Source organism: Desmodus rotundus, chromosome 3, assembly GCF_022682495.2.
Source record: "Desmodus rotundus isolate HL8 chromosome 3, HLdesRot8A.1, whole genome shotgun sequence".
NCBI classification, from domain to species: domain Eukaryota; kingdom Metazoa; phylum Chordata; class Mammalia; order Chiroptera; family Phyllostomidae; genus Desmodus; species Desmodus rotundus.
In genome coordinates, this window is record NC_071389.1 from 148548332 (window position 1) to 148559357 (window position 11026).

At 51.5% G+C, this 11026-nt stretch overlaps 2 protein-coding genes across 4 annotated transcripts; both read right to left on the reverse strand.

Annotated features, from left to right (window-relative positions):
- Positions 1 to 42: 42 nt before the first annotated feature.
- Positions 43 to 3237, reverse strand: MYL6 (myosin light chain 6). 2 transcript variants are annotated; one of them, XM_024576183.4, is made up of 7 exons: positions 3119 to 3237; positions 2834 to 2861; positions 1868 to 2011; positions 1470 to 1643; positions 1304 to 1381; positions 951 to 995; positions 43 to 238 (listed from the first exon to the last, which is right to left on the reverse strand). In XM_024576183.4, the coding sequence occupies exons 1-6, from the start codon at positions 3119 to 3121 to the stop codon at positions 967 to 969; spliced, it is 456 nt and encodes a 151-aa protein (XP_024431951.1). In that variant the 5' UTR covers positions 3122 to 3237; the 3' UTR covers positions 43 to 238; positions 951 to 966. The 2 variants fall into 2 exon arrangements, with proteins under 2 accessions (XP_024431951.1, XP_024431952.1); XM_024576184.4 differs by lacking the exon at positions 951 to 995.
- Positions 3238 to 3487: 250 nt separating this feature from the next.
- MYL6B (myosin light chain 6B) lies at positions 3488 to 7783 on the reverse strand. Of its 2 annotated transcripts, none has more exons than XM_053921332.2 (7): positions 7521 to 7783; positions 6036 to 6279; positions 5302 to 5329; positions 4926 to 5069; positions 4528 to 4701; positions 3920 to 3997; positions 3488 to 3764 (listed from the first exon to the last, which is right to left on the reverse strand). In XM_053921332.2, exons 2-7 carry the CDS (start codon positions 6210 to 6212, stop codon positions 3736 to 3738), a joined length of 630 nt encoding a protein of 209 aa, XP_053777307.1. In that variant the 5' UTR covers positions 6213 to 6279; positions 7521 to 7783; the 3' UTR covers positions 3488 to 3735. The 2 variants fall into 2 exon arrangements, with proteins under 2 accessions (XP_053777307.1, XP_053777308.1); XM_053921333.2 differs by having other exon boundaries at positions 6036 to 6258; positions 7521 to 7782.
- Between the last annotated feature and the right edge of the window lie 3243 nt (positions 7784 to 11026).

Below are 11026 nucleotides of genomic sequence, written 5' to 3' on the forward strand. Positions count from 1 at the left end.
TGTCTCCCCTTCACATTGCTCAGGAAGGAAAGCAGAACCACATTTAGGGCGCAGAGAGCAAGTTTATTTGGTGGCTGCTGATGGCAGACATTGCCCAAGAGATACAAGCTGGGGAAAGCGCTGTGACGAGAGAACCTAAGGAGCCTTCGGGGCTACAGACTGTGTCACACAGGGGAAGGCACAAGGCTCTGGGCACACTGGGACTGTCTTCAGCCATTCAGCACCATTCGGACGAGCTCTGTGGAACAGAAAAAGGTGTGAACCAGGGAACAGGGCCAAGGGGAGGGGTGCACCAGGGGCCAGGAGACCATAAGACCACAAAGGTGGCATAAGAAGGGACATGCCTGCAGCACCCAACTTTGGGGTCAGTTTGCAGAGGAGTCACCTTGAGTCTGATCAGTTCTCTGGACCCCCAGCCGCGCCCCCCCCCCCCCAGCTGTTAGTTCCCATCCCACTCTGAGCAGCAAGAACACAGCAGAGGCAGAAAAGTTCTTAACTACACCTACAGCTACTGTCAGCCATTGGCAAGGGAAGACAGAGTTACGGGTTAGGGTACCTCCAAGCTGCCCAGCAGAAGGAAGAGGAGACTGTTCAGCTACAGCAGCACATGGGGCAGGCAACCCACCCCCCTATGCCAACTGCCGCCGCTCCAGGGCCAAAGGGTCACCCTAAAGCGAGATGGGGACAGGCTGGTGAGAATTCCCAGACACCAGCACCCAGGGCCCTATAAGTAAAACTCCAGAGCCCATTCTAGGTGAGGAGGAGGTACCACACCCCCAGGTTGTCTTCCTTTTTGAGGAACCCCTCCCTCCCTTCCCCAGTCAGCTCCATGCAGAAACATGCCAGGAAGTCAGATGGTAGTAGGGTAGGGCAGGGACCAGAGAGCAAAGTTTGGGAAGAAAAACACTGGGGAGGTCAACTAGAGAAGGGGAGGCTGGGATGAGCCGTACCCGCCCCATGGGCCCGTCACCCCGACAGGATATGCCTCACAAACGCTGCAGGAAGGAAGAGACATTAATGGTGAAGACAAGACACACACATGGGGTGAAGGGGTCAGGTGATTGGGAAATAGACATTAAATATTTTACTTCCCATTCCTTCCCCACCCTTCACACCACATTGCCCCTTCCTTTCCGGTTACACAGCCCTGGCCTCCCACTCCTGGGCTAGGCTGGGCAGGGCCCTGCCCCTCGTCTCCTGGCACTTTTTGGAGCCCAAGTCCTGTGACAGGGAAAGCCTCAGACTGTACTTGACCTGCCACACATGGCTGCTTCCTCAACAAGAGCCCCAATTCGTCCCTCACCTTCATAGTTGATACAACCATTGCTATCCTCGTGCCCTGCCACCAGCATCTCTACTTCTTCCTCTGTCATCTTCTCACCTGCAGAGGGAAAGAGCTTTTTGGGAACTGCATGACAGGTGAAGTATCAGGTGGAACCTCAGCTCAAGGAGCAAGGGTAGAGCCTTACCCAGTGTGACAAGGACATGCCGGATCTCAGCACCCATGACAGTGCCGTTCCCTTCCTTGTCAAACACCCTAAGGCCTTCAACATAGTCCTCATAGGTGCCCTGGTCCTTGTTCTTGGCCACCGTCTGCAGCATGGGCAGGAAGTGCTCAAAGTCCAACACCTTCACGTTCATCTCTGCCATGAAGGAGGCAGAAGTAAAGTCACACAAATTCTCAGGCCTGAGGGGATTACAGGGATCACAACCAAACAGACTGCTCCCACTTAGAGCAGAAGAAATGCATGGGATTTTCTAGTTGAGACAAGACCTGCCTGAGTTTTGGGCCTATGAAGATAAGGAAGCTCTTAGCTGAAGATCTGTGGGCCCAGGACCATACTGAGTTGTTCCCAAGGATCCTCACCATCACTCTTGGGGTTCCCCAGGACTTTGAGCACCTCGGCGTTGGTGGGGTTCTGGCCCAGGGCCCTCATCACGTCCCCACACTGGCTGTACAGGATCTTGCCATCCCCTGTTCGGTCAAACAGCTGGAAGGCCTCCTTGAACTCTGAGGATTGAGATAAATATCAGTACTGGGCACATGGGGGTTAACCCAAACCCTCATGGTGTCTGTTGCCCATTCAACTTTAATCATGCCGAGGAAACCAGATATTTATTCCACTCTACACCCAAGTCCACTGAGAGGGGCCCATTGCCAGTCCCTCCCACCTCAGGTGTCCCACAAAGACAGCCTTCCTCCCCTCTAGGCACAGTAGTAACATCTATTTACACACCCCCACCGTGGGCGGCAAGCCTGCCCAGCCTCCTCACTACACAACTCAGGGCAGGAATTTGCCACCGCCCTGTCTGGGTCCTGTCCTTATAAGGAAGTGGGAGCAGCAGCCTGGGACGGGGGTCATCCCAGCCTGCCACTTCCCACCTCTCCTTCAGTAAAAGTATCCTCAGCAAACACCCCATTTTTACAAAATATCAGGTTATTGCTTTTTACAGTCTTCACAATTCCAAGCTGGGGGGAGGGGGGATTGTCAAAGAGGAAAGAAGAGGCAAAAGTAGCTGATTAAGGGACAGAGACATACAGGCAGCTTCAGACACCCTCCCAAACCCCACACACAGCAGGCATTAGGCGACCAAGTTGTTTCACATACCCACACCACCTAAAACTCACCCAGTGCTTGCTCAGATCTAGAGTGGAAGGGGAGGGAGGAAGAAAGAGTGAGAAAAGAAAATGGAGGCTCCAGGAGGAGGGAGGGAATCCAGGAGGTACTCCCCTGGGTGTGCTGAAGAGATGACAGGTTGGGGTTAAAGGGTAGGTGCTAAAGGGTGTGTCTCCTCTCCCTAAGCGTGACTTCAGGAGGGGTCAGTTACCAACCTGCGGTCTGGTCCTCGGTGAAGTCACACTGCTCAGAAAAGAGGGGAGCGGTCAACATCTGAACTCCAGTCCCCCAAGCTTCTATCCCAGTCCCACAAACTCCTCTTCCATGCAGGGTACCCGCTTCCCAGCAGGACAGGACCCCAGATTTTCCAACCCCACCTTCAACCTTCCAGGCCCTCAGGTTCCCTTAGCTCCCTTCCTCCGCCTTCTCCTAGCCCCCTACCCCCGGTTCCCGCCTCTCGCCCCAAATCCCGCTCACCCTCCCAAAGCCCCGGGCCCCACCATCTTGACTGCCAAGCTCTGCGGAACCTTTTCCTGCAGTAATGGCTCCGGCTCGCAGCCCAACCCCGGTCTTAGTACGCCCGAATGACGTCACCCGCGGCTCACCCAGCCAATAGGATTCCTGGCCTGGGCTTATGCAGATAAATTGCTATATTAGTAATGAGATGGGTGGGGCCAGCTACTGCTCATTTCTCCAGACTATCCTTACCTGGGGCACAGAAACCCCACAAAGTGGGTGGAGTGGGGAAGAGCGCAAAGAATTTGCTCTGCGCAGCAGCGGGAAGATCAGAGGAAAACGGACTGGGTAGAGGAGAGCCCTCTCTCCTCTCCATCCCACCCCCACCTATGAAGAAAGTAACAGTCATAGGCCAAGGGAGGAACCGTCTCTTTATTTTGAAACAATAGGTGGCATCCTAGTAGCAGGAAGGTGCTTCCGCCTGCAGGGGGCCCAATGTCCAATCCTACGGCATCTGTGGAAAAAGATGAAAAGTTGCCAAACCCTGGCGCTCACACGCTGCAGAACATGAAAACACTCTTCCCTGCCTTTCCATCCTGGCGGTGAGACCGGAAGGAGACTTGTCTCTCAAGGCGGAGTGGGGGGGCCATACCTGTAGAGCTCATACGCTTAGGATGTGCTTCAAGAAGGCTGCAGAGAGAACAGGCAAGAGGGGCTTCAGAAGCAGGCCCTTGGATAAGCCGTCTGATTTCAGATAATCCAGGCCGCAGAGTGTCCACACCTACATTCCGGGGTCTTCCTGCCGCCCCTCCTCCCTGGTCCTTTCTGCCCCTGTGCCCCCTCACCTTCATAGTTGATGCAGCCATTGCTGTCCTCATGTCCGGCCAGAACCGTCTCCACCTCCTCTTCAGTCATCTTCTCTCCTAAGCCCCAGACACAACGTTTTAGCCCCTGCCTGCCTTCCCTCACTCGCCGACCAGGCCACACTATTCCGGACCCTCCTCCCACCCTGGAGATTTGCCCATAGCCACAGAATCGCAAAGGAATGCTCTCCTTGTAATGGTAATGCCTTCAATGTGTTTCTGCCTCTTGCTTTCTATTTCACCTGCATTAACACCAGGTGAAAGCTTTGCCCACGAAACTAAATTCCAGAGTTAAGAGAAAGTATCCCATCGGAGCACCAGCATCTCTTCCAAAACAGAAACTCAGGCCTCCCACTTCATTCCCGTTCCTCTGCCCTTTGGTAAGCAACAGTGCCCCCCCCCCCACCCCCAGCCACTTTAGCCTCTGCAGGAGGAAGCCCTTCCAACTCTGCCCCCATGGCTCTGACCTTCTCAGTCTCCTGCCCATGACCTACAGGACAGTAATCCCTCACTGGCTCTTCCTACTTGGCAACCTTCTCTTTGGTCCACCCTCTTCTTCCACCACACAGGTGGTGGGGTCTGTGCCTCACCCAGGGTGGTGAGGACATGTCTCAGCTCTGCTCCCATGACTTTGCCATTCCCTTCTTTGTCAAACACCCGAAGCCCCTCCAGGTAGTCCTCATATGTGCCTTGGTCCCGGTTCTTGGACACTGCCTGGAGCATGGGCAGGAAAGTCTCGAAGTCCACACGCCGGGACTTCAGCTCTGAGGGTTAGAGAGGTGAGGGTCACTGTGGTGTCACCTAGGACCCAGCTCCCATCCCAACCACGAACGCTTTCATCCTGTTCAACATCCAGGATGTTTTTCTGCCCCTGGGTTCGACAGTTTTGAAGCCCTAACACCCACCCCAGCATCCTTTGTCACCTACCCAATATTCCTCAGTTCCACCACAAAACTGAAAACCCACATTGTTCCAGGGGCCTCCTCACCATCACTCTTGGGGTTCCCCAGAACCTTGAGCACCTCGGCATTGGTGGGGTTCTGGCCCAGGGCCCTCATCAGGTCCCCACACTGGCTATATTGGATCTTGCCATCCCCTACTCGGTCAAACAGCTCAAAGGCCTCCTTGAACTCTGAAGTATAAAGAGGTGTTAGTGTTGACCAGGGTTTCCCATCAGCATCCCCCCTCCCCAGCCCCAGACAGAAAGGAAGTTCAGAAACTATGTGCTAGAGCTGGGCAGAACAAGGGACAGGGAGAACTAGTGTGGGAGGTTTCAAGGTCGGGACTGGAGTTGGGGGAATAGAAAGAATATGACCAGGGACTTGGGTCTGGACAGTGGGCTCAGGGGGACCACTTCTCCTCACCCTCCAGCTGGTCCTTGTTAAACTCGATCTGTGGAAGAAAAGAGCAGGTGAGGAGTAATGACAGAGCTCATTCAATCCCTCTGTAGCAGTCCTCCCCACCAACAGCCACTTCTGGGGAGGGGCCCAAAGGGACCAGGCTGGGAGCCCAGCGACCTCAGTCCCATTCTCAGATCTGGTCCTTGGGAGAATCCCAAGAGGAGGAATTATCAGGGGGGAGGGTTTTCTGGGAACCGGGTTAATCCCATGCCACCTGTTCCCCTCTCTCCACTGCCCTGAGCCCTGCATCCCTCACATAACTGGGGGCTGAACAAAGGCTAAATTTACCCCTGGCCCCCAGCTGTGATTGTCTAACAAGTCTGTCCTCTTCAGCCTTCCCTCCTGGGGTTCAGAGATGTGGCCTTTCGAGTCGAACAGTCAGCCAGGCACAGGCAGCAAGTCCCTCCCTTCACCTTGAAACTGCCCTGGGAACCCAGATGTTCCCCATCTCTCAGTCCCTTCCTCCAGCCGGAGGCTCAGTGAGTGTGTGTGTACACATATACACACGTATGTTATAAGTTAGGGGACAGAACAACAGAGATACTAGCAGAGTCATAAGCCTGGATGGTTCCAAATGAGGGACCTAGTATCACTCCATTGCTCACTGACTCCTTCCTTCTAGACACCCTAATTCCCTAGACTGTATCCTGCCCTTCTACCACCCCTCCATACTCTTTCTTCACTTTCCGGAAACTCACCACCACTTTGGAGAGATCGATGGGGGGCTCCTGAGTTTTCGCAGGGGCTGGGTGGACAGCTGCCACTGGCTCAGCCTTGGTCTTGGCTGGAGGAGTCCCCGCTGCTGGCTTTGTAGCTGGCTTGGGGATAGTGGGCCCCACCGGTTTCTTCACAGGAACATCCTTCTTGGGAGGCATGATGTCCGGTGGCCAAAGGACAGTGTGCCGATGGGGGCACCCATCTCTGTTTAAATAGCCAGGGAGTCTGGGATGTCAAGGGGCGGGGGCAGAGGCAGGGAGCCAGTTGGCGGTGGGGAGGGTGAGTGGAGGAGAGATATGCAGCCTGCCCTCACTCCCCTGGCCTCCTATGGTTCAGGACTCTCGCCCCAAGGTCTTCTCCCTTCTGCCCACCCCACCCCAACGCTGGCCAGAACAAAGGTCCCTTTGGGGGCAATGGAAGGGAGCCAGAGCCTGCCCAGAGGGAAATTAACCTCAGGGGTGAGGACATGGTGATTGCTAGTGACACTGAGAGAAGGGTGAGGCGAAGATAGGGATCCAGGCACTCCAGGCCCTCAAACCCCTGACTCCGAGCAGCCTCTTTTTCTAGCAGCTTTAGACTGTTGAAGGCTGTGGTGGGGAGGGGGCCTCGTGAACCTGAATAGTTAAAGTGGGGACTGAGAGCAGTGAAAGGTGAAAATATCAAGCATCCTCTCCACTCCCTCTGACCATGGGTGACAGGCAGGTGGTAGACACTACAGTCTAATAATCCTCCATGCTTGCAGTCACTGCCCTCCTCCTTCCCAGCCTAGAACGGGAACTGTGCACAATATACAGAAAAGGACAGAAATATTAAAAGGAGTGTGACACCCCCCCACCTCGAACTGCCCCTGTGCCACGTTGGTTTAGGGATGGGGTGGGGCAAAGACCAGTTGGACACCCACTACCCAAGGAAGAAATTGTTTCCCACAAGCCCTTGGTCACTCAAGTCAGACAAATGGAGGGTGCCTGCTGAATTTGCAGGGAGTCCCTGGTGGCACCTGAGGGGAAGGGTAGGTTCTGAGACAAAGGGCCTAAATTCTAGTATCTCTACCAAAAGGATGCAGGAGGTCCTACGGTCTCCACATGTATTTCCCCAACCAGAGGGATAATAAAAACTCTGACTCAGGCTCCAGGTTACAAACCTTGCTAGGGGCGCAGGGGAAGGGTCGGAAGTAGAGCGTATTAGGGAGAGGGAGGGGTTGCTGGCTACTTTTGTTCTGGGGACAAAGGAGAGGATCTTAGGTGGCATTCTGAGGAAGACAGTAGTGATTCCATTTAGGCCCTGCGGTTCAGGTAGTAGATGCTGGGTCTTTCACTCGGAAAATAAAGCGTCTGAATCTCATTACTGCAAATTGTCCCATTTTTAGGAAACCAGAATAATTTCTTAGGAGTACATCACACACGCACACACGCACGCACACGACTTAAATAGAGGGGACAGTGCCCTCCCAGCTCCACAAAACTCACCCTGCAAGATCCAGGTAAGAGACGGAGGCGGGGCCCGGGGCGGCCGCTGGCCCTGAAGGGTTAACTGCGGCGGCCCCGGAGCATGCCGGGAGTCGTAGTCCCCGCGCGCCCCGGGCTCGCGGAAACACCGCTCTCTCGCTGGAGGAGACGTTGGGGCGGTTACTTCCGGCCGGTAGAGGCGGTTGGTGACTCCAGTTCCCTCCGGCGCGATTCTGGTCCCGGAACCGAAAGGCGGTGACCAATTTACAGTCCCCACCCCTGACCCTAAAACCGTGCGGGGCCCATCCGATATCTCCCTTGCTAGCCCCGAGCTAGCCCGAGTTTCCCGGTTAGCAGGAGCGAGGAAGAGAGAACTCAGAATCAAGGGAAAGACGGAAGCTGCAGCAGCAGCAGCAGCAGCAGCAGGCCGATTAGAGGTCAGCTTGTAGGAAGCACTTACTATTCAGAGGAGAGTGGCGCTGTCAGTTTAGCTTCCGTTTACAGTTTGGTAGAGACAGAACAAAGGCCATTGAGTTGCTGTGTTACCAACGTTTATGTTGTTGTTTTTTTCCTCACCCGAGAATATGTCTTTATTGATTTGAGAGAGGGAGAGAGAAACATCGACTTTTCTCCCACTCACGCCCTGACCAGGGATGAACCCGCATGCACCAATTCATTTTTATTTTATTTTATTTTTATGGTTGCCTCTCGTGCGCCCCCTTCTGGGGATCTGGCCCGCAACCCAGGCATGAGTCGCGACTGGGAATCAAACCAGCAACCCTTTGGTTCTCAGGCCGGCACAATTTACTGAGCCACACCAGCCAGGGCTTGTTTCATTTTCTTTTTTAATGAGGTAGTAGTTGAAATAAATGTTAAGATTTGGAATTAAGCCTGTTACCTAATCAGTCGCACTCAGTTGACGTTTATACAGTAGCCACATATGCGCCAGCCCACCTGCCCAGACGTCACTGATCTCCTTGGAACTGAGGACTAGCCTCTGCAGGCCTTTGCTCTGAGACACCTCTGCCTAGCCTTAGCTCACGCCCCCAGACTTTCTACCAAAAGTCGCCTCTGAGCTGGAAGGGAGCCGGCCACGTTATTCCCACCTTCACTGGCTCAGTCAGTTCTCCCGCAAGCACGTCCTACTGCAGGCTGGGGCTACGTGGTCATGCAGTCAGTGGGTCATGGTCAGGAAGGAGAGGCATAAGTTAATTTTATGAGCAGTGAATGACATTTGTAAGTTGGAGCAAGCTTCTCAGAAGACTAGTAATGGGCTGTATTATAACAGGAATAAGGATGATAAGGAGGAGTCAGCAACCATTCCCGGAGGCCTCCACAAAGTACAATAGGTAGTGCTTGAGGGGCTAAATTATCTCAGAGAGGCAGCATGGGGCATGCTAAAAAGTATGGGCTCAGACCAGCATGCATAGATTTGAATCCAGATTCTGTCAGGTACTTGCTAGCAACGTCTAGCAACTTTTGTGCCTCAGTACCCCATCTGTAAAATCAGGATGGTAGTACCTATCTCAACGGGTTGTGGGGAGAATTCGATGAATTAATATTTGTAAAACAGAATGGGCCTGGCACAGAGTAAGCGGTATATAAATGTTTTTTAAATAGATTTCCTTTAATCTTCCCAACATATGAGGTAGCTGGTATTTTCTCCATTTTATGTCCGTAGAGGATCACTAGTCACGAAGAGATGGACAGCAAGAAGGAACACGTTTCCCATGCGTGTTTGATCGTAAGACTGTTTGGGGAAGGGGAATGTCACAGAGGCCTTTTTGTGTCTTTCATCACTTCCTCAGAAGTTGATTTCAAAGATGTGGTTTATCTGATTTTCTCTTCTCTTCCTTTCCTCAATCTAGAGCCCTCCTTTGGCACTTTGCCGAGGAGAAGCGGTTATGGCATCATCTGACTTTCTAGCATTTTTGTCTTTTTTATAGAGAACTAGCGCAAAAAGAAGACATGAAGACCCTTGGCAAATACAGGTTGGGGGAATAGCCTTCATTTTCTGTACTGTCCCTGTCAGTTAATCGTAAATAATGCAAACTGAACTGCATGTGGTTTTAACTGGCGTAGGTGATTCATACATATTGTATGTGGATTTTCTTTTTTTTTTTGTATGTTGATTTTCTGTGACAAACACCTAACTCTCCTCTCCTTCTTCTCACCTAGCATGTAACTTGTATGTTCTTAGGGACTGCATATTTATTCTACTATTAGTCTCAACATAAGATGATTAGGAAGGGCATATATCTAAAAGAAAAAAGAAATATACATTAAAAACCCAATAGAACAATTTTTGGAGTTACACAGCACTGAATAATTGTGGATTCACCCTATACAATTTCACTAGTCCTTTAAACACTAGCTAATGTGTTAGCACGGATAATAGTTTAGGTAGAGAGAACACTATTTCCTAAGCAAATAGGAGTTTATTAGGAAAGAAAGATGTCTCTAGTCCTCTGGTGTTTTGACCAGAAAGTGGTACTGATGGTAACACATAATAGAAAGAAGAGGGAGGATAATAAGGATGCTTTATGATACACAGATAGTTTATAAAGTCCTTTCGAAGTCTCGTTTCTACAGGCCTGTACTAGACGCACGGTATAAATAGGAAATAAATGTTACGGTACGTAATGCTAGTTTCATTTTGTAATGTTCTAAATCAGTGGTTCTCAGACTTAGCTGTTTTTCAGAATCTCCTGGGAGCTCTGTAATAGACAAACTTCCAGACTCTGCCCCCAAAAGATTCTAACTAGATCTGTATTAGGGCCTGGGAATCTATTTGAAATATTTTTAGCCCAATGGAAAGCACACAGAATAAACTAACAAACATAGGTAACTACAGCTTTAATAAAAGGAGTGGTGTTTTCAAAACGTGAATTTGATGCTTCCGTGTTTTTTGATAAAGACTAAATCCTGCCCTGGATGGTGTGGCTCAGTTGATTGGAGTGTGGTCCCGCAGACCAAAAGGTTCCATTCCCAGTCAGGGCATTTACCCAGGTTTCGGGTCCAATCCGCAGTCGGGGCACATACAGGAGGCAACCAATTGATGTTTCTCTCTCACATCAATATTTCTGTCACTCTCTCTCCCCCTTCTCCCTCTCTCTAAAAGCAAAGAAAAAAAATGTCCTCAGGTGAGGATTAAAAACAAAAATTAACAAAAAGACTAAATGCTTTCATTGGTCCACAAAAGCCAGCAGAGTTTCAAACACTCTTGTCTGTACCAACCACACCTATTAGCTTTCAGCTCTTCAGAGATGTCCTATTTCTCTTCACTCATGCCGTTGCCTCTGTCTTTTATGTCTCTGCTCTCTCTCCCCACCAACGTACACTATTCTAGGGCCAGTCAAAGCACAGTGCTTGGCATGTACTGGGCACTCAGATATCTGTAGAATGAATGGCTATTTGAGTAAAAGGGGAGAGTCAAGGGTGAACACTCATACTAATAAGTCAATAGGGAGGTAGGTTGGAGATGTCAGAGGTTGAGAGAGTTCCCATGTATCCAACTCCTACTTTTA

Excerpts from the sequence above, each read along its gene's own strand:
- MYL6 (XM_024576184.4), bottom strand. Across the intron at positions 2,012-2,833 it reads CACCGAGGACCAGACCGCAG|AGTTCAAGGAGGCCTTCCAG; the intron begins GTTGGTAACTGA and ends CTCAATCCTCAG. Across the intron at positions 239-1,303 it reads TGGTTGTATCAACTATGAAG|AGCTCGTCCGAATGGTGCTG; the intron begins GTGAGGGACGAA and ends TCTGTTCCACAG.
- MYL6B (XM_053921332.2), bottom strand. The coding sequence starts at position 6,212 with ATGCCTCCCAAGAAGGATGTTCCTGTGAAGAAACCGGTGGGGCCCACT. Across the intron at positions 5,330-6,035 it reads TCGATCTCTCCAAAGTGGTG|ATCGAGTTTAACAAGGACCA; the intron begins GTGAGTTTCCGG and ends TTTCTTCCACAG. Across the intron at positions 5,070-5,301 it reads TAACAAGGACCAGCTGGAGG|AGTTCAAGGAGGCCTTTGAG; the intron begins GTGAGGAGAAGT and ends TTTATACTTCAG.